Here is a 27856-nt window from a genome sequence, read left to right on the forward strand (position 1 = left end):
TTGTTGCTGAGGATGGCCTGATCCATCAGGACTAAGACTCACATTTTCAGATGAAAAATAAAGGCTAAGTGGGCAATCCCTAAGACAGGATGAATAAAGAGATAATCAAGTAGTTTCAATAGCACTGCATATTATATATAGCAATAAACATTTTCAGAACTTTGCAAGCTACCATTTAAAAGCATTGACTATAAGGGAAAATTTCTAGGTTTTAGTGTTAATTTTATGCTTACCTCTATTTTCCTTTCAGTTATACTACAAAAGATCAAAGGACTTATGAAAAATGTTATCCCTACCCAGAAAAAGAACTGATTGTATCTGAATACAAATTGAAGCATACTTTTTTTTTTTTACTTTATTTTTCTTGAGTGTATTTTGGGGGGGGAGGGAGATTATGCTTTTTTTTCACAACATAACTTTTTTATGGAGATTTTTCACATAATTTCACATAGGTTTCTCAATGGAGGTGAGAAAATAGTAAATATACTACAAAAGATTTGATGTGATAAGTATATTTCTTTCTACTAACATTAGTTACAGCATCCCCACATTTTAACAATGATCTCTGTGACTGAAAAAAAAAATCACCTGTTGGCTAACCTTTTGATGGATGAGTTTTTCTTTTTTTGAACTTAACTAGACTGATACTAGGACCAATAAAAGCAAATTTGACCCCTCCCTGAAGCTCTTCTGGTATGGCACACCCTTTTTTGTATTATCTTTGAGAATCCAGGTTTTACCAACAACTATCCTATATTCTTTCCCACTGTGCAAGGTTGATTAAAAGCCATGCTTCTTGTGTGACAAAAAAAATTAGAAGAATTGTATATGTTTAATCTATATCGGATTTTTGCTGAATTAGGAGAGAAGAGGGGGACAGAGGGGAAAAAAAATTGTAACTCAAGGTTTTGCAAAGGTGAATGTTGAAAACTATCTTTGAATGTATTTGGGGAAAAAAAGTAGTTTTTTTTTTAAAGTATGCTTTTTATTGGATACTTAATTCTAACTTTTAAAATGTTGTATTTGAATTTTGAAGATTTGAAAAGTTTTGACAAATTTAAGTCTTTACAATAACGTCTTAAAGAGGCATCTCTTTTTCTCACCATCCCCCCCAAATAATAATTAAAGAACAAACTAGAGCTTTAAGGATGAAAAGTTTATTTTGCTGCTTGCCTAGAAGCAAAGCTGGTGAAAACTACTATAAGTACAAAAATAAATATAATTTAAATCAATGGGCATTCCACTCAAAATAAAAAAAAATAAAAATAAAAAATAGTATACATACATAAATAAAAATCCATCCAAAGCACAAAAAGGTATCTGGCACATTTTAAGAGAAAAATCGTTGAAAAACAAAATTTATAGATGACATTAACACACAAACCTTTTAAATGTAAAAGATAATCGAGATTTTCTATTTTATTCTAAGACTACTTAAGTTTCTCTAAAACATATTGCTTATCTTGCTAATTAGCACTGCTGCACACAAAAACAATGAGTCTAACTTTATCAGTGGAGAGAACCTAGAATAATAAATAAGCAAATATCCTGAGGTTTTGATTTTTAAAAAACAAGGTTTGCCACATTTAAATAGTAAACAATTTGATATGTTTCACTTATTAATAAGAAATCTAACTAGGGCATTTTGCTGGCTCTCCTATAATTTTCTGGTTCACTCAGGCAATAAATTATGTAAAAATACCAAGAACAATAATCAAGTTTATTCCCAGAGTAATTGTTTTTTGTCTATAGTTGGAGACAAAAGTGATTTTTAAATGGAGCAGAAAATTGGAGAAAATCAGCTTTCACTTAAGTAGACTCTGCAAATTGGAGAAAACCAGCTTTCACTTAAAAGTAGACTCTGCTTTACAAAATTACCAATATCCTCTCTAAAATTCAACATCATCTTTCTTTACAATTCTAGTTTGAAAAATTAAAGATCTACGTTTACATGAGAGAAGCATAAATCCTTCCTTAAGACTCCAAAATATCTTATAATGAATGAAATTCTTTCTAAAAAAAAAAAAAAAGTTAGTTTTTCTTGCTTCCTGCTATTTAGGGTAATGTTTTTAATTTCACTTGTATGTGCATATAAAAACACAGTTATTCGTGTATACATATAATAATGCATGTATTTGTGTATATACATACATATATACACATTAGTTCATGCATTACAAATAAACTACTATTTGAAAATTTAGATTTATTAGATACAGTTCTTTATTCTCTCCAAAATTAAGCATCCTAGAAAAAAGCAGAATGTCATAAAGGAGCAAAACTACTGGGGAAAAAGTTGTTCTGCCCAAATAGAAAGCATAATTGCATGCAAAAACCTGTAGGATTTTTTTTTTAAACTACAGTGGATTTAGTGCATTCGTAAATACGATATATTTAAGAAGATGTGCTGTCTTCTCAACAAATTCTCTCTCCATTAAAGGAAGTGACAATCCTATGAAAATGCTTTAAGAAATATATTAGGAACATATAGCATACAGGTACCGAGAAGAATAATAAATATATGACCAAAAAGGATATTCTAAACTTTCATTCCATGTTAATTTTCATCCAATTTATGCTCCGTAAACTAGAGTTCCAATTTATGTAAATATCTGTTAGTCTTTAGTAAAATTTACAAATTGGTATTCAACTCAACTGAGTCTGATGAAAAATTTTTTTAAAAGTTAAAAAACCAACAAAATATGATTCTCCCCTGAAACTATATATCTCATGAAATTGTTTTACCAAATACAGTAACTTTCTTATTCCAGACTGATGAACATTTTGTCACATCTTTTCAATCTTCTTTCACAAAAACAGTTCAAATGTCCTTAAAATTTGGAAAATATACATCTTTTACAAGCCTCTACATGTAAATATAAAAACTGTAACTATATAGATAAAGCAAAGACTTGACATTTTTTTCTGTATTAAGTTTTTCCCCCACCTAAACCTATTATTACTGGGGAAAAAATGGATTTAAAGTAGGATTCTTCTGTACTATTATTAAATAATCCTCAACCTTTCACTTTACTTTCTTGGGCACAGAAATGTACATAAGCTTGACCACACATTGTCTTATCCTAATGAATGTTGTCTTCTTAAATTGTCGCAACATTTGGCTGCTTTCTTTGGGTTTTTCCTGCATATGCTCCTGAAAATAAAGTAAAATTAGTTATTTTTTCTATACATTTTTATTTTCTGAATTTATATTGTGTATCATGAACTATCAGATTAGATATAAATGATTATAAAGATCCTTTAAACAATATTTTGAGACTTTAGAAGATGGGGAGAAGCAGCCTGTCATAATAACTTGAGTGTTAAACATGCAGTCAGGAAGATCTGAGTCCAAATCCCTCCTCTGACATTTAATAGCTTTGTGATTACGGGCAACTTCTCAACTTCAGGTAATTCTCTGGGACTAGATGTTATCTGTGGCTTTCAATCCACATGCATAGAGGGAATTTTCCCAATGAGAGCTCCCATAGGTCATTGATATATAACAAATGATTTCAATTTGAATGAAGATCATTAATGAGCCTCTCTAAACTTCATAACTTTTACTATAAAACTTAAATTTTCCATTTGAGGTTTCAATTTCTGCTATTTTATGAATATATGATAAATGCAATATAACACACATAAAAATGTAAAAAAGAAAGCATATATTCTCCATGCAGATCAAGTCAGCATGAATTAAAATTAGAATAAACTATATATTTTGGGAAATAAAAGTTATAAATTGGGAAACGTTATCTTTTAAAGACAACTACATTTATCCCAGCTTAAATAAATTCATAGATCATATATGAATCAAAATATTGTTTTGTTTGCTCCAATAATATTGTTTATAGAACAGGTTACTGAAAACAAATAAGGAAAACAGTTAAATTAATTTTAGTATAAGATCATATACATGTTAATTTTACATTTTAAGGGTAAAACTCATCTGTAATTTGGTCATCATATAAATCTATATGATTGTAAATACTTTATGATAGATAATAAGCCCAATGACTGGCATACATATATATATATATACACATATATACACACACACACACAAAAATATATATACATATGTATATATATGTATACATATGTATATCTATGTCAAAGTATATACTGTTGAGTATTGACTGATACGCACTTAAGTAATTAGGTGACATTAATTAAGTGCAGATCATAAAAATATGATGAATCAAATGTGACTGTCAAACATTTGAAAATGAAATGAGAGGGAAGATATAACAGGAAAAAATTCATTGTAGTCAACTGGAATAATATGATTTTTAAAAAAACCTACAAATTATGTAGAGCAATCTGGAAATATCTAGAAATCTTCCAGTACTTACTTCCCTATTTGTATAAACTCTAAATGGCCAGAAATTAATCAAAGTTTTTGCCTCTTAGATCCTGGAAAGAGCTATATTTTAGAGATTTCAGCTAGCGGAGGCCTTTAAAAAACATCAGAAGCTACATTAGTCATTTGATGAAATTTTTCCTGAGGCTGGCCAGCATTTAAACTACTAGATTCTGAATGCACTTCAGAGTAAAATTATATTCAATATGTAATTCCCTAAAAGTACCCTCACTTAGTATGTCATAAAATTGTAAACTCCTGTTTTAAAGTGGATTATTTTACACATGAACTATTAAGAGTTGTATTCACAAAGTAGGGCCCAATAAAGTCAGCAGGCCTGGCTTCCAGGCATGACTTAGATGCAAACTTAACTGTATGACTTTGGACATTTCTCTCAGTTTCTTCATCTGAAGAATGAGAGTGGGACTAGATGATTTCTCTAATATAATATTTTATGTTCAGTTTTATATTTATAAATTTGGCATTCATCTCATAAAACTGTATCTTTCAAAATATGTAACTAATGTAACATGAAAAAATCCTTACATTGCTAATTTTTTAACTCTGATGATATATTTTATTTCTAAGTAATGAAAATTCTGTGACTGTTAAATTTGTTAGAGCATTAGTATTTATCTAAAGATTTATTCCACATTACATGTTAGAATTAACTTTTTTATGTTAATAAAAATATTTTCAGTAGTAACAATTTTAGTGAATAGTTCCCAAATATTTTGTTAGTAAAAAACTAAATATTTAACAAAAATACATTTAGATATATTTGAATATTGTTTTTATCTTCTTGCCACCATTTCAAAAATAAAGTTTTAAAACAAGCCTTCCATAATAAACTTGAGAATAACTAATTTCTATTTTGTGTAGGCAAGAAAGCCTATACAAAAACTTTTCTAATAAAAATCTCTCAAATGACCTTACAAGTTGGGAGAGATGGGGAGAGAACAAATAATTTTCTTATTTGTAGTTAGTTACCATACTGTACTACCAAACTATAAAGTCATATACTTTCCTACAGAAAAACAAGAGACATGCAATAGAGGTAGGACAGCATAGGCACAACACTGCCATTGCCTTGTATTCATTTTTTAAAAGGGGAATGTAATTCACATTTCATACTTTTTTCTGAATTGCGAAGTTTACATGGTAGTGCATGGCTAGAGATATTTCTAGAAGCCAAGATTATAATCATCTATTTCTTTAATTCTCTACCACTCTCTCAACCCCACTAAATTATAAACACATTCCTCTTATGAAAAATGATTTAATATACATGCCAGAGTTATAGTGGCAAGAAAAAGAAAACAATATATTCCAATTAAATGACCTAGCTTTGAGCATCTTACTCACTTTTTCTTTTTCAATTAAATGAGATTTAGAAACTCATTTTCTACACACCTGAAACACGCATTCTGTTACGCATTCTGTTGTCTGAGGACTTCTCTCTACTTTGCTCAACCCCCTTCACTGATGTCTTAGGGGTTCTAATTAAATATAGAAAAGTTAATAAGCCACACATTAAAGTCTAAATTTACAAAGAAAACAAGCATCATACTATTCAGTAGGAATAGCTGAAAAAGGAACATAGCAGTTAGAAACCCACTAGGAAGCTACACTTGTTCTCAATCAGAGAATATAATGCACATTTCACATAACGCAATTGTTTATTCCTCATTATTTTAATTATGCTCACCTATTCCCCTACCTAGTCTTAATGCTTTTTATGTAACTAGTATTTCATTGTTCTATATGAAACTAAAACTGTATGAAGTAAATGCAAAAAACATGGCAAAACATGATGATAATGAAAACACAATACACAACAGTATGTCCAATTTGCATTCAAATTGCCTCCTAAGCTAAAAAGAAATCTGAGAAAATTTAAACATATTTCTTACCAAAAAAAGTGATGAAGTTTAAAAGTATTTGCAACATTTATCATATGTTCAAAATAATTTCTACTCAAAGTTATCTTTTATTTTAAATATTTTCAAATATAAACAAATGTATATAGTGTTCTTACCCTTGTCTACAAAGTGGCCTATGAATAGGAGCATTCTGTCCTTGACTTGGCTGAAGTACTCTGTCAACAAAGAAAATTAGTTTACTAAAAAATAAATTAAACTTGGCTTTTTTACATCATCTTTCAAATGCCAGGTTCCTTAAAAGGAAAATACTAGATTAATAGCTAATTGTATAAAAAGTTTTCCCTTGATATGTCCAAACAGATTTTACTAAATTTATAAAGGGAAGCACCTGTGTCAAATATGAGAGACAGTATTTAGCTAATAATACAATAGGCTTATAGAAAACTGCATGATGAACAAGAATGTTGCCTAAAATTAGCATTAATCCCTTGTTTTTCTAGGTCACTAATAGTGTATGGAAAAAAAAGCCAAATGTTCTCAAAGTTGATAGAATATGTTATTCTCATATTGCAATAAGGGAAAATAAATTAGAAACTTTAAATGACTTTCTCAAAATAGGAAAAAAAAGGCCATATGTGAGCAAGTCTGAATCCTGGACTTAAATCATAACACAGCTGACTAAAATTTCTACCAGAAGCAGCATTTCCCATGAATATCCTCATTTTATGTTCTTCTAGTAGTTCTGTTTGGTAGCCATGAATATATGATGCTATCCTTATGTAATTCTCAAGTCTATAATACTTTTATGTCAATAGGTAATATTTTATTAAATGAAGGCCAAAAGACAAGAGGGAAGTAAGAAGAGCAGGAAGGAAGAGAAAAAGAAAAAAAGAAATAAAAGAGAGAAAAAAGAAAAAAAAGGAATGAAGGGAGAAAAAGAAAGAAAAGAAAAGAAAGGCATACGATTAAGTAGAAAATGATTCCTTCTCACTGGAGAAAAATAACTTCTTATAGTATGGTTTCAGTTACTTTTATTCACCTTGTTTCAGAAGGCTTTTGTCTGATAAAAATTTTCTTATTTGGCATTCCCATTTCAGCAGCCCTAAAGAAGAAAATTAGGACATAAAAGTATATTTGAAGAAAAAAATAAATGTCTCAGATAAAGTACAATACTTCAGGCCAAAACTATGTAACCTGAAGATATAATCTTTTTCTAACAGAAAAATGTTAAAAAGCAATTAGTAAGATCTTCTATGTCCATTTTCCCAAACAGAGTCTTTTCTCACTAACATTTTAAATTCTGAAACATCACAAGTAGAATGTGTCTAAAAGCTAAGATATCCAATGTAGAGATCAAGAACTCGAATACTAAGCTGATAATTGAATACTAATAGCATTCTGTTCTGTTCTGTTCTTCCAATTAGCTGAATATATAAAAGTCACAAGGCAAAGAAAAGAAATATCAAACATCAGGCAGAAATAAATATAGTCCATATAAAGATGGATTCAGATTTCACAATATTATTTTAATTGATATGCTTTCTATGAATGAAAATTACTTTAGTCAATTAAAGAAAATTATTGGTCTTTAATTCCTTATGTAGAAAGAACAAAGGGGAATAATGGAGGACCAAAAGTAAAGATTGCATCACTCAGGTAAAAGGGAAAAAAAAAGGAAAAAAAGAGATTATGTTGATACTTACTTCATGTACTTCTTCCTATCCAGAGATTTCTGTGTTGCAGCTGAAAGGGATGCTCGTGGATTCTTCATTTTATCCTTTACATGGGGGAAAAAAAAGGCGTGGTGTGTGTGTTAGAACTAACTGAGCATCTGTGCTACTATATGTATCTAGGGGTCTATCAATTTTCATTAAAAATTGAAATTTTTTAAAAATAGAATTTATAAATTATAGAATTATAGAATATATTATAGAGATTTGTGATTTATGAAATTTTTTGAAAAAAAATTTTAAATACAATTTGTAATTGCCTCACATAATCATTCTTGGGAATTAATTTCACGGCTAACTTATTTTGGTAAATGATTTTTAAAATTTTTACTTTCCATATGCACACTACAAAAATTATTTCACATTTTTATTTATCTCTTATCAACCATCAATGGACAAGTTCACTCACAATCAGACACTGAATTGCAACTTTAAAATGTTGCTCTTTTCAGATTTATTTGGGTTAGACTTTCTACTCTGCTCTCTGAATTAGGTGTACATGTAAAAATTACATGGCAAGCAATGATTAGGAAAATCAATGAAGGAAGATTTTCCAGTTATCATAAAATAAAGCCTCTCAAAATCAAGTTAAAGATCTTCCCAATCCTGATAGATGAGAGGGTTATATATACTGTGTATTCCTTTGAATCTCTAAAATTACCAATGTAATTGGTAGTCTTGACTGCAACCTATGCCTGAAAACCTTTGACAACAGCTTAGATCCTATTCAATGGGAAATGAAGTAATGTTAAAATCCAGTGATTTGATTAATATTACATTGCATTAAACGTACCATTTGTCTAAGCATTTTTTCTTTACGCACTTCTCGATCATGATGTAAAATGGACATTCTTTCTGTTGCATCCATTATGAAGAATATATCGTGAATATCAAATAAGGCAGCTCGAAGCTATTTTTGAAACAAAAAAGAAAAAATTGTACCTTCTATTCTAAAAAATCAAGCTAAACAATAACTTAGTAGCATGTATTTTAAGAACATCTTAAAACTTTCCCAATATTAGTAATAAAAATTCTTCATTCATAGAAATGGGACAGAAAAAGATGTTGAAGTGAAATAAATTCTAACTTATTTAACTAAGTAAATTTCAAAAAAATAAGTAAAATACAAAGTAACTTTCCTAGACCAATGATTGATTCCAAGAAAACATATGTTACAGACGCTTAAGAGAATTAAGTTTTAAGTATGAGTTGCATTCTTGGCAGCTAGAATTTAGATTATAAAAGCTACAGAGATCTGAGACTACATAAACCTTTATAAAGATAAGACTTAATTCCCATGCTCCACAATTTTCCTCTTTGTCCACTCCTGAAATGTGTAGTGGTTTTGGTTTTGGTTTTTAAAATGTGTATGGGAATCAAGAAGGGGAGAAAATAGATGGGATCCCCTCAGTGGTCATCCTCCTGCTATCAAACTTTACACCTCTGTTCTCTACATTCTCTCAGTATTTATCAACTCTCTCCTTTCACTTGGGAGCAGGAGTCTCACAGAAGATTGGGAAACAGGAAAGATTCCTGTGTGGCTGCCCCATGGTCCAAGTATTAAAAAAATCAAGCATGCTGCTTTATATTCTCAACAATTTGAGAAAAGCCAGGAATTGGACTTTCTGGAACCTGCTGCTGTAAGATTTTGCCACATGGCTGTAAGGTCTGACTATAACATATTAACCAACAGCCTCAAACAGGGAGATGTTATGTAAGGTATACTTAGAAATCATAACTAATACATACACACACACACAATTACCTGAGCTAGCACTCTCTCTTGGAGAGAAGCATCTTGTGCTGAAACAGATCCTCTTTTTAGTGGAGCTTCTGATTGAAAACTTCTTATGAACTCCATAGTATCCTGTAAAAATTGAAGCAATTCTTGAAAAGGTATGAATATTCATAGGATTTTTGAAGTCTCCCTTTTTTCATATTCCTTTCATATGTAATATTTAAATCATTCAGGTTTCATTTTGTCATATGAAGAATTATACCTTGATTTGCCCCAAATTTATCAAGAAAACTACCACTACAGGTCAATCTTGAATAATGATAAACAACAAAATGCACCATCTAACATTAGGATGAAGAATCAATGAAGTGTCTTAACAACAACACACAAATAGTTGCCTATATTACAAATTATTTCATCTGAGTTTTAATCTTATTTTTCAACTTGCAGTTGTCAATAAAAATAAGGGGAAAAGGAAGTAAAAGGGAAAACTACTTAATAAAAAAAAAAATCAGACCAAAGCTCTTACTTTTACGGTTTGCCGGAGATGTTTCACTTTTTCTGTCTGTAGGAGCCTACGTGTAAGAAATCCTTTTGCCACTGCAGTTATTTTATCAAATTTTGCTTGTACCTCTAGACTAAAAACCTTTAAGAAATAAGAACAAAGTTTTAAAGATTTTATATTATAAATTTTTTTCTTGGCTTGTAATGAAGTACTAAAACAAATTCTTTTTTTTTTTTTTAACATTTTAAATAGTTTTAAAATAATTTTAAATCTCTAAAATAATATCAAAGTATTTATGTTCATTTGCAGAGCCTGACAGAATAATATAGTTTAAATACACATATATACATAATAAAATTTTACTAACCTGAGACCATCTAGGTTTGCCCCTTCCAAGAGGTCTTGTTACTGGGATTTTAGGTAAACTATTAGTTGATGATCCCCAGAGGTAGAATGGTACTTCACTTGTAGAACCAAAGCTATGTTGTAGAGCAGAATTTGTAAAACCTAGAGAAAACGTTAAAAATGTAATCTATATTCAATACTCCATAAGCCGTATACATTTACAAGAACCAATCTGTATAGATTATTGTGGGTAATAATCACACTTGTTGAATAAGCTTTGCTCTTGCCAAGAATAATAGCTCCCTAAATCCTGAGCCATGTGTAGGGTTTTTATTTTACTTCACATTTAAGTTAATGCAACAGATGGAAATTTAAACTAGGCACACATACAAATAACAGCATCCCTTGAAAATAAAAGGTGATAAAGCAATCCCAGGGGCCAGGGAATTAGCTATAGTGTAAGAGCACTCTGAAGATGACAAATTTTATTTTTATTTGCCATATGTCACCTGCCACATGAATGAACAAGGATGGGATACTTCCCTCACTAAAGTGATTACTCTTCATTCAAACACCTGCTTAGAAAGACCTGGACTGTTGCCAGCATTTCATTTCTCACTGGTTACCAAGCAGTTGGCAGATGGAGGTAATCTGGGAAAGCTATCATCTAATAATATTTCTTGAAGACCTATCTACCACTTTCTGTAGCGAGTAAAAGTAGTACAATTTTAAAGAAAGGAAAGGGTTTTATATATTTACCAGAACTATTTGAATTTGCAATATGGAGAGTGTCCACTTGCGATAGCATTGTTTCTAATATGCCACTATCACTTATTTTTCTCCATTCTAATTCCACTGCATTGTTAAGGTTCACTTCAGGTGCTTCTGCTGTAATATCCTTCTCTTTTAGCATTCTCTCCTGTTCTTCTATTTCCTGTAGATTAAAGGTCTATTACAATGTCATCTCTCATGTTCAAACATTTCCTTTATAAATTAATCAATCTATTCATACAATTAAATCTACTTTTTCTGATACAGATTTGACAACTTCAGTGTATTTAAATTGAATCCAACATGCATTTATTAGGCACTTATGTTTAAAGCACTGTTCTAGGAGCTGGGGATACAAAGGCAAAAACCCATTCATGTGAAAACCTTACATTATTTTGAGGCTATTTGGAGGGAATTTTTAAAAAATGTATACAGACAAGTAAATATCAAATCATTTGAATAAGAAAAAGTATTAGAAAGTAGGTATGAAGAGGAAGAATTAGGAAAAGCTTCTTTGGGAGTGGTACCTAAGCTGAACCTTGAAAGAAAATAAAAACTCTGAGAAATGGAGATGAGAAGGCAGTACAAATCTGCTAGTGCAGATTTACTGAGATAGAATGTTGAGGAGAGAAAAGAGTCAAATCCATAAAAGCAAGTAACATGAAATAAGGCTAGTTTAGGTAGGATGAAGTCAGGATGTGGTAGATCTCAAATTCCAGGATGAGAGACTTTTATTTTGTCCTAAAAGGAACAGGGAAACATTGAATGTTTTGGAATAAGGCAGTGCATAGTCATACTTGTCCCTTGGAAAATTATCTTGTTAATTGTGTGGACTGGAGAGAAAAAACACTGGAAGAAAAGAATTTTGTTAAGAAGCTGTTATAATCGGGGCAGCGTAGTGGATAGAGCACCAGCCCTGAATTCAGAAGGACCTAAGTTCAAATCTGATCTCAGACACTTAACACTTCCTAGCTATGTGACCTGGGCAAGTCACTTAACCCCAATTGTCTCAGCAAAAAAAAATAAAATAAAATGAAAAAAAAAAAAAAAAGCTATTATAATTGTCTAAGTGAGAGGAAAAGAGAGCATGAACTTCAATGGTAGATACACAGATGGAGATTTGAAAAAAGATTTCAGAGATGATGGGAAGTACAACTGCTTATATGCATTCTTTCGTTCCCATTCCCCAAAAATAAAATAAATAAAAACAAAAACAAAACTCACATAACAAACATGTGTAGTCAAGCAAAACAAATTCTCAAATGCTATGTCCAAAAATGTATGTCTCATTCTAGATTTCAAGGTGAGGAAGTAAAACTGATGGACTTAGCAAGTGATTACACATTTGGGAAAGGAAGAGAGTGACAAAGCAAGAGAATATAACATATAGAAAAAAAAAAAGAATAAGCAGGAATAACTGGTGATGCCCCCAAGAGAAATAAGGAAATTTGGAGGATTTTATGGGGAATTGTTGAGTTCTATTTTGGAAATAATGAATTTGAAATATTGAAGAGTGAGAATGTTCAGAAACCAGTTAAGAGATACAGCACCTGAATTAAGGAAGAGATTGGGGATATATATATATATATATATGTAAGATTTAAGAATTGTCTATTCAGTTGGACTGACCACTTTGATTGAATACAAAATGTACTCTTGCCAAAAAGACTATCTTATGGAGAACACACACAGGATAAGTGCTCACAAAGTGGTCAGATAAAGAGCTACAAAGACACTTTTAATATAAATTCTTAAGAATTTTAGAATTATTTGTACAGCATGAGAGATGCTGGCACAGGATCACCCAGTATGGTGTGCCTTCATCAGAGAAGGTGATATGCTTTATGAACAAAATAGAATTAAATTAGCTCAAAAGAACTGCAAGACGCAGAAAGTTAGAGAATCCATCCCAAATGTTCATAGGAACTATATGTGCCTGACCTGTGGCAGGGCATTCCGAGCTCATGTTGGTCTGATCAGACAGAGTCAGATACACTAACCTGACTCTAATATAGTAATGTCATTTTGGTCCTCTTTGAGAATGAAAAGTTGCCTGAATAGATTAAAAAAAAAAAAAATAGACCTATGGAAAGGATGACTTTTATATAGTTTTTTAAATTACTTTTTGCAAATTTTTAGAGTTGTTTTAGAGCTAAAACAATACATCATTTTGTATTGATCATTTTCTTTTATGTTAACTGTGCTGTTTTTTGGATAATAGAAACAGTCAAGAGATCTAGCTCCAAAAACTCTAGTAGCCTACTTGCATAAAATAGAGAAAGAGAAGGTCAATGAATTGAGCTTGCAACTAAAAATGCTAGAAAAGGAACAAATTAAAAACCCCCAGTCAAACACTAAACTTGAAATTCTAAAAATAAAAGGAGAGATCAATAAAATTGGAAGTAAAAAAACTATTGAATTAATTAACAAAACTAAGAATTGGTTCTATGAAAAAACCAACAAAATAGACAAAAAACCCTTAGTAAATCTGATTAAAAAAAGGAAAGAGGAAAACCAAAAACTCTAGTAGTTTATTCTCTAACAGAAGCTTTGACATCCCAGGATCACTTCTATATCACACTGAGGTTTCAGAACCAGGGACTTTCCTTATTTAATAATGGCAGAAATAAAGGCTTAGAGTAAACATTATGCAAACTATGCTTTTGACAATTCCCTTTTATTCTCAAATATCAAATCATTTCACATAGAACTATCTTTTCACAAAAATGTTACAAATGTACCAAAATAAACTAGCACTTTTAGAATTCATATTTTGTAAAACACTAAAAGGTATAAATGTTGTGCACAATTTCACTTAACATTTCTATATACTTATAATTATTATACTTATAATAATTCCTCACCTTTTGTAATTTCTCTTGCTCTTTCTCCTGCTCAGCTATAAGTATCGATAACTGCTGAGCATGCTGTTCTTCAAGTCTCTTTCTCATTTCTTCAAAAGCCAACATCTTATTTTTTAGCATCTCTTCTCCTTCTGCAAAACAAACAAACAAACAAAAAAAAACTATGCTCTTTTTGGAAAATTTATTGCATTTAAAAAAATGGCATTTTATGTTGTCAATTTTGTTTGCATTACTGCACCAAGTATCAGATCTTCTCAAATTATATAAAAAAAATGTTCCAAATATTTGTAATTTCCACTTTCTACCACTTTGTTATCTTACCATTGCACTTCATGTTGATGCTACCTAATAAAGACCCATAATACTTTACTTATGCTCATTTGATGTTTTCTATCAATATCAAAATTAAAACAAAACATGTGCCAGCATAACTGTCTTTCCTTAGTCCACTAGGAGACAAAGACTCCCCAAGTGTCTTCCACATAAAAGGCAGAACCACCTGCACTTATTCCCTCATCTCATCTCTCTCTCTTCTGGGTTATATTTTTTTTTCCAATATTATTTCAAAGGTGCAAAGATTTGAGAATTTGGAGTTCTAAGGAAGAATGTTATGTGTTAAGTTTCAAGCATATGAAAAAAACATTTGAATATCTAAGTATGAAATTTGAAGATAAATCCACTAAATGAAAGGACAATGAGATGCTTCTAAATTTAAATGCAGGAAGATTTTGAGGGGCTTAATCAAACATAAGAAAAGTGCTTCAATGTATCCTGCATTTATTCTATTGCTACCAAACTTTTTTTTATTACTGACAATGATAAGTGTCAAACATTAAAAACTCTGATAGAGTATAATTTAAAATATAAAACTGAATAAAAAGAAAAGAGACATGAACATAAGAGTTCTGATAATATAGGACAGGATTGGGGGGGAGAAAAATAATTATAAACAGAAAACACTTCACAAGATATTTCTGCATGTATTCTACACATTCCTATTTATAATTTCTCTAACAATTTGATGTTAAAACCTTTACTAACGGAGACAATGCCTTGCATATCTAGCAATGAAACTCATAGAAAAGGAGAGCAATTACAGCCCAAATAGAAGATCATATATCAATGTACCAGATCAAATCAGAAGGAGGTGGTCTATGTAAAAGTTTTTTATTTTGTCATTAGGAGTATTTCATCTCTAATACCATTATAATATTGACATGACATGGCATTCAAATGGACATCTAAAGTTTCATACTTTAAATAAGAAAGTTCATGTGAATAAAGAAAAACGCATTCAATTACAATATTGCTAATTATAGACTGTCTTGCCAGCATTTCAATCCTACACATCACAATGCACAAATTAAAACAACTGCTTCCTTCAAAACTTAAACCAAAGATATCTATGATAAAAATGCTATTTGATAGGTGGTTTGCACCACATGAAAACTCTAGGGTAGCCTTACCTCTGGAGCTAATTTCTAACATCTCATTCTTGTTAATGTAGACAGGTCCCTTGGGAAATCTTTTTTCCTGTATCCATCGTCTCTCCTGTTCAACTGTTCCAGTTGTTAGGATATAAGGGCTGTTTTCTTTTTGAAAAGCATCAACATCCAAATCAAGTCTCCGTTTCACCTTCTCAAAACTGTTTTCCACAAGTTGTTCATTTCCACAGGACCCATTTGGTGTATCTATCTGCTGTCTTTTATTCTGGCATTGCATCAGTAGTGGAGATGGGTTTTGTACATCATAAGATTTATTCAATTCCACTTGTGAATTGCAGTTTTTTTCTAAAATACTAGTTGATTTAATTACATTCATTATTCCACACTTTTGACTTACTATGCACTGACTAATTGCATATGGCTCATGCAATTTTGGAACTATGGTACAATTATTGTCTGTTTTATATGGCTCTCTCCCATCAGAAGCTATTTGACCCTCCATTGTAGCAGTTACATGCATGACTCTGTTTTCTAATTGGTTGACTGAATGTTGACAAAGCTCATTTGATTTACCTAAGACTGATTCTTCACCTCCAGTTTCAGAAGCATTTTTGCTGTCAATATGAACTTTGCTAGAACAAACTTCAGTTAAATCAATAGGAAATTTTGGCACAGACTCAGGTATATTTATTTTTACATTGACATCTTGTATGATTAATTCCATGGCCCTTCCTTTTTCTTTGGGACTCAATTCATATGCATTTACTGGGTTATTTATAAGTATGTGACCTGTTGAGGAAGACTTAGGTCGTCTTCGATGCATTTTAGGACTCACACTTGGCTCTGGACTAGGTAACTTGGCATAGGAACCTGTAAAACTTTTAACTACACTACTTTCAGGATCAAAGGTTGAAGTAACTTTAAAATCTTCATCTTCATCCGAATCCAAAAGAATCGGAGTACCCATTCGCACAGGTATATCCCCTTTGGAGAAGCTTGCCAAAGCATTCATGCTGCTCATCTGAGTAGTAGCACTTTGGAGAAGAATGTTTGATTTATTAAGGCTCGGTTTATCAAGTGAAACTGAACTACAACTTTTGTTTATAAATCCTGCATTCTCTTTCTCAGAGTCATTCATCTTAATAGCATCATTCTCTTTGTCTGAGTGGTTCTCAGTGACACTCTTCTTTGAGTTATTTCTCATGCTGCGTCGAGTTTGTTCTCGTTCTATGTATTCTTTTGACTTCTTCATAAGATTCTGAAGGCTCATCATATAAGGATCTGAGGTGACTTCCTCAACCAGAGTGGGCTCCAATTCTCCCTCCCTTCTGGGGTTCTCATCTATGATCAGAGTATCCTGTGAGGTATCTGAAGATGTGTCTGGAGAAGTTTCATTTCCCAATTGGTTAGGATTAGGACTGTCCCTTTGTTTGATAGAAATGCATGCTCCTATATCTTTATCTGCATCTGTCCCATTCAGTTTTACTTGGGCAGTGGTATTAGAAGGCAAAATTTCAATAGTCTCTTCAACTTTTGTTGAGGCAGACTGTTCAATAAGACTTGGCAAACTATCCTTTGGAAGTATAGTGGGAACATTCACGTCTCTGACTTCTGAATTGAGGTAAACTGCCTCAGGTTCCCACTGATCAAAATCACTTATATTTGGTGCTTTTCTGATCTGCAAAGAAAATTTTGGAAACTAATTATTCTACTTGCAGAATAATGCCATTTAAGTTTATAAACATTATCCAATTGAAATAGGCCAGCATGTATTTCTTAAGTATCTATGTATAATAGGCATAGTACTAGACACTGGGGTCATAAATAAAAAGAATGAAACAATCTCTACTCCAAAGAAGCTTAAGTTATAATGAGAGAAATAAAAAAAGTGCATGTAAAAATATATACTGCATAAACATAATGTGATTAAGTAGAAGGAAGTTTAAGAGAGAGAGCACCAACAACTGGATGAATAACAAAAGGCTTTATACAAAAGATAGGACTTAAGCTGTACCTCAAAGAAAAAAGGAACTCAAAGAAGTAGAGATAAGAAGGGAGTACATTTCAGACATATAGGAAATGGAGTTTCATGGGAAAGGAAAAGAAATGCTAGTTTGGCTGGATGGCAGAGTGTGGAAGGGAGAATGTGGAATGAAAACAGAAAGCTAAATAAGGGCCAAGTTGTGAAGGGCTTTTAAAGCTAAACAGTGGAGTTATATTTGTTCACAACCTGCTTCAAAGGCAAAATATGCTAAACAATAATTAGCAGCATTTAAAAACAAGTACTAAAGTTAGGATTCTTAAACTTTTTTGTGTCATACATCCATTTGGTATTCTAATGAATCTTATGACCCTTCTCAAAATAAGCTTTTAAATATATAATATTTTAAAATATTATTAAATACATTACATAATATATAATATTAAAAAAAATAAGTTCATGGATCCTCATTCTAAAGAAGGTGTTTGATGACAAGGAGATATGTAGAGATCAAATGCAAATAAATAGTAAACCATAATAAAGATGAGTAAAATATAAATGCAAGAAAACTTTCGCAGAGCATATTAAAACAACATCTTGAGTACTAAATATTTCCCTCTGGAAAAAGAAAATGCAGATACATAATTGGAAAATAGTTAGAATTAGAATGTTTTCTGATACTAAGCAAGTCTGACCATAAAAAGGGTGTTGCCACCCATGTCTCCTAACAGCAGAATTCTAAAATAGGACAACACATACTACCCTCTTACCTTACAAATCCCCAGACATAATGGTTTCCAGGCAGTAAGTAATAAACAGCACAACAATACCACTTTGTCTCCATACATAGAAATAAAAATAACTATATCCATATTTAGCACAACAGAGCTAGAAGGGATATAATATTGTTTAATTTCACACTACTCCTCCCCCCATTTTATTAATGAGGAAACTGACACCCAAAGAAGGAAACTGATTTTGTTCCAGCACAATAATTTTAATTCCAAATATATTATTAAAACTGACACAAAAAGTTCTGATTATAGTAGATAATTTTAAAATTATGCATTTTCTATAAAATATCTAGGCCTGCATAACTCACAAAAATAATCTGCAGTGCCAATATTTCAAAGATTCTTTTAAAAGAAATCATTCTGTAAAGTTACCTATGTATATATCCTGTAAATAAAAGGCTATTAAATTAAAAAAAAAAAAAAAAAAAAAAAAGAAATCATTCTCTAACTAATAATCCTATTTCTATCAGGAAATTTATTTTGGTAATCTTTTGAAAATAACAAACTCCATTTTCTTTTTACTTGTTTAAAATATTAACTATATAGCCTACATATTTATAGTTTTAGAATTTATGATGTGCATTGACTGGATTGATTACTAGTATTATGAGACTTAGCTTAGATAAACATCAGTGAGTTTAGCAGTTACCCAGTAAGGTCTTAAAACATGATAACAACATCAAACCTAGAGTATTCAATTACACAGGACCAACCACTAACCCACGGGATTAAGAAAACAATAAAATACGTAATCAACAGCATTATGACACTGAATATGCTGGCAGCTGCTGGGTTTATTTTTTTCAACGTGGGAGCCCATATTTCATTTTTAGTATTTGTTTACATGGTCTTTGAAAAGAAATTCAATTCCATTCGAGTTTTAAATAAAAGTTTTAATGTTATGTCAAATAGCAAACAAAGCAAATAAAATGGCCCTCAGCTACATCTAGATAATTCTATCTTTTATTTCATTTATGTTAATGAATTGTCCATGAAAATACCTAAGAGCATAATTTTACCTAAAATTAATTTCTGTAGATCATTTATCTTATCAGAAAATGAAACTGAGGTCACTAGTCAAGTAATAAGTACAAAATCAAACTTCAGTAAATAAAATCAGATATTTGTAACTAACAATAGAGTGTTTTAAATAGTAACAAGACCCAAACAATAGCTATTATGGTCATGTGTAGGCCCCTTGTCTGAACATCCACTGATCTAAGTATTAGCCATCAATCATTGCTTAGAAACAATCATTTTTTGTAGACATTTAAAAAAAAAAAAACCCAAACTGTGACTTCTCAAACATAATAATGGTAAACAGTGGATCATTAACAGCCTAAAAATTATAAATAAATGTCTTGGGAAATTAATTTCTTTATCAAAATTAATAAGGCCAGACACACCTGAACGTTTTCCAGAATCTCCTGGACCCGATTCAGTAAGGCTTTCTTCCTACTAATCTGTTTTCGTGCTTCTACATCAAGTGCTTTTTGTTTCTCTTGCTGCATTTCTTTTCTTCTTTCAACACTGAGCTGTGAAATACATAACAAATTATTTAGCAAATTATTTTTCTAATAGAAAAAACACTTTACAATCAATAAGAAACTTTAAAACTAGTCAATAACAAAATCAATGTCTAAGTGACTAAATAAATTTATAAAAACTTTTTCACTATTATCAAACTCTCTTAAATGAATCAAAAATTAATCATTTTCTCATCATTGAAATGGCAATAAGTTATTGTTCTCAGTTAAGTATCAGTTAAATCCATCAATTTTTCTTCCCTCAATTTAATGTTTTACGTATTTTTGCTTTAAAAATAAACAAGTAATCCTGATTAAAAAAAAAAAAAGATAAAAAATTATATTTGTCATCATTCCAAGAGAATGTATATTTCCAGCTTTTTGTCTTTGTAGACTTCAATAAAAAGATACAGCATCTGAGATAAAATTAAAAGCTATAAATCTTTAAAACAACTACAAAGCTGCACTAAGACACCCAAGAAATTAGCAAAAATGACAATAGGTGTTAAGTCAATGTTAGAAGAGAAATAGAAAGAAAGGCACATCTTTTATATAATTGTAAATTAATCCAACTATTCTAGAAAGCAAGCAATTTGTAATTAAGTTAAAAACTAAAGTTCCCAAAATTCCCAAACTCTGGCCCACAGATCCCTTGCTCCAACCTCCTATTGCCAATCACTCCTTTGTCAAACCCTAACCTTGGGTTACTCCAACCCATTTGCCACTATTGTTCTATTCCTGTGTTACTGAACTGAGATGGAGAGATTAACAAAACTGTGTTGTTGATGGTATCCATCGAAAATTTATGTTACATGATTTCAACTGGGAACCTCAATGTAGGAAGGCAATACTTGTATACTTTTTTAATTAATTGAAGCACAACTCCCTACCCATTCCCCACAAAGCCTACTCCAAAATTTTCATTCCTTTTCAAGAATCTTATATGCCTCGCCCTTGAGAATTCTGCCTCATTTGTTGTTCTTTAACCATTTTCAGCTGTGTCCCACTTTTTGTTACCCCTTTTGAGATTTCTTTGGAAAAGATAACCGGAGTGGTTTGTTATGTCCTTTTACACTTTATTTTACAGATGAGGAAACTGAGGCAAATTAGATAAAGTGACTAGTTCAGGGTTGCACATTGAGTGCCTGAGACCAAATCTGAACTCAGGTTTCCCCGACTATAAGCTTTGCAATCTATTTACTCTAAAAATCTAACTGTTCCAATCTTGCCTCATGCTAATTTGAAAAAACTGAGGCCAATTTATATCACTCAAATATCTTTCCTAATATTTCCTTCTTTACCAATCTCACATGAAGAGATTCTCTTCCTTGTCAAGGCAAATTCTTTTACTGTGTATATGATCACATTTCTTACCCTAAATTCCCAATCTTTTATCCATTCCAAATTTCTCTAAGCTCCAAACAACTATCTTTTGGAAATCTCAAATTGCATGTTCTGAAGACATCACTAACTTGTACATCTAAAATAGAATCCTCTCCTCTTCCCTATTACTGTTAAGGCTACCATCCAGGCTTGTAACATCAGTATTATCTTTAACTCCTCTCTCACACTCACTACATATGTTCTTATCTATTGTCAAGTCCTGTTCATTTTACCCTCACAAAATCTCTTGTATATTTCCCTTTCTCTGCACTCACACGACCACCACCTTGATCCAGGCCCTCAACTCAGACCTGTACTATTACTTTGTACTACTGATGGTGAGTCTTTCTGTCTCCACTCATCCATCCTCAATCTGGATTGCAAAAGTAATACCACTAAAGCACAAGACTGACTGTAATGCCACTAAAGCACAAGACTGACTGTGTCATCCCCAACCTAATAGAACCTACTAAATCCCTTTTACCTCAGAATCAACTATCAGATCCTCTGGTTTTTAAAAGTCCTTCACAATCTAGCTCCTTCCTAACTTCGTAGGGTTTTTATTCTTACCCCACTTCATGTACTCTCCAATCCAGCAGTACTGGCTTTTTTGTTGTTCCTCCCACATGACCCTTGGTCCCCAGTCTCTGTGCCTTTTCCCAATCAGCAGCACCTCTTGGCTTCCTTCAAGACTCAGCTCAATTTCCACCTTATTAAATAAAGAAAGCATTCTTGATCCCATTCAGCCCCTAAAATTGATATCTTCCTTCTAGAAATATTATCTAGGTAGCTATGTATCATGTATATTTTCTTATATGTTCTCTCCTCCATTAGAATTCAAGCTTCTTGGGCAGGGACCAAATTTTTGCCTTTCTTCATATCTTCAGCATTAAGTTCAGTAGTTAGAACAAAATAAAAGCTTAATAAGTGCTTTCTGATTGAATCCTGATGAAGCTAGCATTGTCAGAGACAGAAAACAAACCTAGATTTTCCCAATTCCAAAGCCATGCATCTAAGTACAATGTCAAATTGCTAGTACAGAATGAATGAATATGTTAAGAACTGTTTTCACTGTCCTTGGTTAGTATGAAAGGGTGGGACTAATAGGAACAAGTCAATTGACTTTCTTTATCTAAAATATTAATGTTACCAACAAACATTTAAATGGAAAAAATATAACCTAGCTATCAACTGGAAATAAAGAAACTTTACCAATGGAGAAAGCAAAGCAACTCCATGAAAACGAATGAATGAAATGTTCTCAGGTTGACCAGATGGAAAAGTTTCTCGAGATAGTAACTCTCCTTGTATTCTGGCAAGGCTTTTCTCACAAAACTTCTCATATTCCTCCATCATCACACAATTAAGCTGCAAGAATAAAAATAATATTAATAGTTTCTAAAAGAAAAGCTAAACACATCTGAAAATGTAATTTAAGGTATTTGGGAAATGGTTTAAAGTATTATAAATGTTTCTCAACTTAAAATGCTTAACTACTAAAATTATTCAGACAATTAAATACATCATTTTGACACTTAATTCAGATAGATGAAGACACAACATACTATACAGGTATGCTACACTTTATGTAACTGACATGTTTATGGATATTTTTATGAAATTGAATTTTTAAAAAACAAAGTAATTTTAAGTACAAAAGGAATTTATCATTAAATGGGGAAAAATCTCTCTTGATACCCTCATAATCAGACCTCTCAAATATGAAAAAAGATCTGTAAATTCATAAATTTTCATGATCCTTCTAATGATAAAAATTGTAACACATCAATGTACAAATCTCACTCCTTTGAGTTCATCCAACATGATGGAAGCCTTTCCTCAATTTCTCCAGATGTTTTAAGGCTCTCTATTAACCAATTAATAAGTTTAGATTTAGTTTATAGTACTAGTTTTTCATAAACAGGGCATAAGATAAAAGAAAAACTGTATCTAACCATGCCAATAAAACTTCCCCTCCTAATAAAAAATAATAGGCAGAGAAGCTGATATATCAATGAATTTAGAGAAAACCATGTTTCTTTAAGTATTGATTTACAAGTTACTATTTAACAAAGAAACTCCAGACCAGAGAAACTTTAAAATTCAATGGAATTTTATAACTGAAAGAAACATTGCAGATTATCTAGAAAGTCTCTCATTTTGCAGGTGAAGAAACTGAAGTCTAAAGACCTCTCTTTAGTCTTTAAAAATCTTTGAAGTGATTTTTCCAGAGGACACCTACCTAATTATTTAAAGCTTAAAGTGGTCAGCCAGAAATAAAAACAAAGAATTCCTGATATTAAAATAAAGTTAGCAGGAAAATATGATTTAGTTTTTCTCTTACCCAAATTTCTCCATGAGTTTGACTCTGAAAAATTTCCCTAGAGTACTTCAAATGGTATAAAAATTCGATGTCAGGGGTAGCTAGGTGGCATAGTGGATACCACTATGCCCTGGAGCATTATTATCTAGGTAGCTATGTGTCATGTATATTTTCTTATATGTTCTCTCCTCTATTAGAATTCAAGCTTCTTGGGCAGGGACCATATTTTTGCCTTTCTTCATATCTTCAGCATTAAGTTCAGTAGTTAGAACAAAATACCCTGCCCTGGAGTCAGGAGGACCTGAGTTCAAATCTGACCTCAGACACTTAATACTTCCTAGTTGTGTGTCCCTGGGAGAGTCACTTAACGCCAATTGCCTCAGCCAAAAAAAAAAAAAAAATGATGTCACTAATGCATTGTTGGTGGAGTTGTGAAATGATTCAACTATTCTGGAGAGCAATTTGGAACTATGCCAAAAGGGCTACAAAACTACATACCCTTTGATCCAGCAAAGTGTCTCTATTGGGTCTGTATCCCAAAGAGAGCACAAAAGAGAGAAAATGACCCACATGTGCTACATGTTTGTAGTACGCAAGGAATTGGAAATTGAATGGATGTCCATCAGATGGGGAATGGCTGAATAAGTTATGGTATATGAATGTAATGTAATATTATTGTTCTATAAGAAATGATAAACAAGTTGATTTCAGAAAAGCCTTAACAAAGCCTTAAAAGACTTAAATGAATTGATGCTAAGTAAAATGAGCAGAACCAAAAGAACATCATACACAGCAACAACAAGATTACGTGATGATCAACTGCGATGGACTTGTTCAGCACTGAGATGATTCAAGACAATTCCAATAGACTTGTGATGGAAAGAATCATCCACATTCAGAGAGAGAACTACGGAGACTGAATGTGGATCAAAGCATAGTATTTTTACCTTTTGTTGTTGTTTGTTTGCTTGTTTTTTTTTCTTCCTAGTTGTTTTCCCCTTTTGATCTGATTTTTCTTGCACAGCATGACAAAATTTGGAAATATGCTTAAAGAATTGCACATGTATAACATATTGGATAGCTGTTGTCTTGGGGAGGGGGAAGGAGGAAAAGGGAGAAAAATTTGGAACACAAGATTTTGCAAAGATGAATATTGAAAACCGTCTTTGCATGTATTTGGAAAAAAAATACTATAACAATAAAAAATATAAAATAATAAAAAATGGAGGAAAAAATTGTCATTTTTTCAAATGAGTTTTGCTGCATTGAAAGAATATATATACTTATATACACTAATTTCAAAGCTAGACACTGAAGTTTTCATTAAAATATCAGATAACAAGAGCTAATATATATATATTATACATATATATATATACATATCTCTATATATATAGCTGTAAAGCACTATATATTGGTTTAAGCTTTATAAAATACAAAAATTTGCTTCTCACAACAATCATATAAGGAATTATTACCATTTTATAAATGAGGAAAAAGACACAAATTTAACCCTAAGTGACTTGCCCATGGTCACACAGCTGATATAAACAGTAGAATATAAGATTTCATTCTTTGTATTTTTATCTCCTAAAACAATGGCTAGCACATAGTACATGTTTAATAAATGTTGAAGGGCTGATTTGAACCGAACTTCTCCTGATTCTACTTCTCTCAATAGAAGAAAAGCAAGAAAATTTAAATAAATTTAACTAAGTCTTGCTTTAGTGTGAATACTGAAAAAGTTTTAACTCAATCCACAAAAGCATCTACTTTTACATATATTTTATTGTGCACTATATATTAAATAAAGTATCTCCCAAAACAATAAAGTTAAACTTAACATTCCATTTTGCCAAGTTTTACAAGTTTGTCTCATGAGAACCTTGGCAACAAAATGCCCTAGAATATTCTAACAATACTATATATCAACATATCGTTTCACGTTCTATTTACAGAGATCTTATCTGAAGAAAGCATCTATCAATAATTCTCATTTTAAAGCTATTAAAAAAAAGAAAAAAACTAAACCTCAGAACATTCCAGGAACAAAAAGAATTTAGAGAAGGATTTCATTAGCAAGCCTCCTCTCATGGGCAAATTAGTACCTCTAAATCATAATGTCAACCATTTAAAAAATGAGTAATCTATGTTACATATGATTAGACAAGTAGATGCTGAATTACTCACATCACAATTCGGGGTTAATAAGTTTTAAAGGATGCCTCTAGCCACAATGCTACCCCAACGTAACTCTACTGAATTACACATCCCCTCTGTATAGCTGCTCCTGATTTGGACATAAGTGGATAGTCAGTTTTTTCCTAGAAATTCTTTGCAATCCAATAAGTTTAAGACCCCATTCATTATTAATTCAGCACTCTGGAAATCTAATATTCCCTTTCTAGCAGATATTTCTGAAAGGTAAGAGACACAACTATGCAAGATGAAACAGTTACTATGGTAGCCTAACAATTAAAAAGCAATAAAATATACTCTATTCATTTAGTTTACCACTTCAAAGAGCTCATTTTTTATTCTTCTCTCTCTTGTCCCCCATATCCAATCAGTTGCCAAATATTATCAATTGTACCAACTCCATAATAGCCCTTCAATCTGTTCCCCACTCAAACGAATCAGCTCTTATCACCTCTTACCTGAACTACAATGACCTAATTGGTTTTCATGATCTCAGTCTCTCCCTCTTCCAATTCATCTTCCATATAAGCAGCAAAATTAATATTCCTAAAATATAAGTCCAATTATATCAATCTCATTCAAATCTTCAGTTGGTTCCCTATTGCCTCCAGGATCAAATATAAACTATTTAGCCTGGCATTTGAGAAGCTCTTCCCAATCTGTCTCCAGCTTACCTTTCTAGATTCATTTGTATCCTACTCACCTTCAGGATTCTTACTGTGGGAAGCATAGGGTAGGGAGTCTGTACTTTTGTGATTAGGAAAAAAAACAATAAAGACAAACAACAACCAAAACCAACACCCAATTCTTTGCAATGCTGGGAAGTGCTTATCTATCTTCCACAGTGGTTAGAGGAGCAGTCAAACTAGCCTATTTACTATTTCTTTGATCTCAGCATTCCAATTCCAGTTTTCAAGTAGGGAAACCTTCCCTCTCCCCAGTGCATCACCTCATCCCTGCCTAAGGAAATCCTACCATTGTTTTGACTATGGAACTAGGCTAATTTACCCATTTGCCACAAGGATCTCTCTCTCTCTTCAAATTAAAATACATTTACTCATGTATTTACATACCCGGTCGAAATTAAACTCGGAGAGGACAGAACCACTTTTTCTTTTTTTTCATTTTTCTCTTTATATGCCTAGCATCTGGCCTAAATTAGAACTTTGCAACTCCAGGGACTCGGCAAACAGCTGAATTGAAGACGTGAGTTTACTACAAAGCTGGCTGCTCAGCAAGATAATTATTCTTCAAAAAGCAAAGGATCAATCCCTCCCAAGCACGGTGGAAGATAGACCAGCAGTTCCTAATACCGAAAATAAACGGGCGTAGGTTTTTGTTGTCTTTTTTTCCCTCCTAATCAGATGTGTTCAGGATCCCCACCCTAGGCTTCCCAAAGGCTTTACAATCCTCCCTTGATCCCATCCCACCAACCCTCAAGGAACATTAAACTCAGGTCTGGTCGACGCCCGCAGTTCCATCAACCCTGAATCATCATCATCACCATCATCACCATCATCACCATCATCCCACCACCTACACAAATGCACCCCAGTTCCCCCTCCCCCATCTAGTCGGGCAGCGCAGAGTAGGGCTCCCAGGACCAGAGACTACAGCCCCTTCACGCCGGGCGCCGCCTCACGCCCGCCCCCCGCCGCGAGAAGCCCCAGCGCCCCAAGCACCGACCTCCTTCTCTTCCGCAACCCTCAGCGTCCCTTCGCACTCTCCTCTTTCTTTCTTTCTCTTTCTTTCTCCACGACCTCAGGAGGAGACAAAGGGATCAGGCTAAATCTGCAGAGCACAGCCGCCCGCTCCGCCGCCGTCTCCTCCTCCTCCTCCCCGCCATATTACGGGTCTCAAGGCGGCAACTCCGGCACCTGGCAACCACAGCCGCCGCCGCCGCTGCCGTAGCCGCTTGCACTTCACCTCCCAGGCAGTGCACTTCCGGTGCCGGACGGCGGGAGTAAGCCTACTGCCTCCTCTCGGGAGCGGCCCAATGATGA

The 27856-nt window shown here is 32.5% G+C and overlaps 1 protein-coding gene across 7 annotated transcripts; it reads right to left on the minus strand.

Annotated features, from left to right (window-relative positions):
- Window positions 1–1135: 1135 nt before the first annotated feature.
- Window positions 1136–27776, minus strand: CCP110 (centriolar coiled-coil protein 110). 7 transcript variants are annotated; one of them, XM_023497403.2, is made up of 16 exons: window positions 27540–27776; window positions 26312–26399; window positions 22544–22699; window positions 19829–19957; window positions 15669–17325; window positions 14203–14333; window positions 11327–11516; window positions 10590–10729; window positions 10247–10363; window positions 9745–9846; window positions 8773–8889; window positions 7953–8026; window positions 7289–7351; window positions 6405–6464; window positions 5780–5865; window positions 1136–3154 (listed from the first exon to the last, which is right to left on the minus strand). In XM_023497403.2, exons 3-16 carry the CDS (start codon window positions 22685–22687, stop codon window positions 3102–3104), a joined length of 3063 nt encoding a protein of 1020 aa, XP_023353171.1. In that variant the 5' UTR covers window positions 22688–22699; window positions 26312–26399; window positions 27540–27776; the 3' UTR covers window positions 1136–3101. The 7 variants fall into 7 exon arrangements, with proteins under 7 accessions (XP_023353171.1, XP_023353172.1, XP_031798486.1 ...); XM_023497404.2 differs by lacking the exon at window positions 26312–26399; XM_031942626.1 differs by lacking the exon at window positions 26312–26399 and having other exon boundaries at window positions 11327–11501; window positions 27540–27774.
- Window positions 27777–27856: the final 80 nt, after the last annotated feature.

This window comes from Sarcophilus harrisii, chromosome 1 (assembly GCF_902635505.1).
Source record: "Sarcophilus harrisii chromosome 1, mSarHar1.11, whole genome shotgun sequence".
Taxonomy (NCBI): Eukaryota; Metazoa; Chordata; class Mammalia; order Dasyuromorphia; family Dasyuridae; genus Sarcophilus; species Sarcophilus harrisii.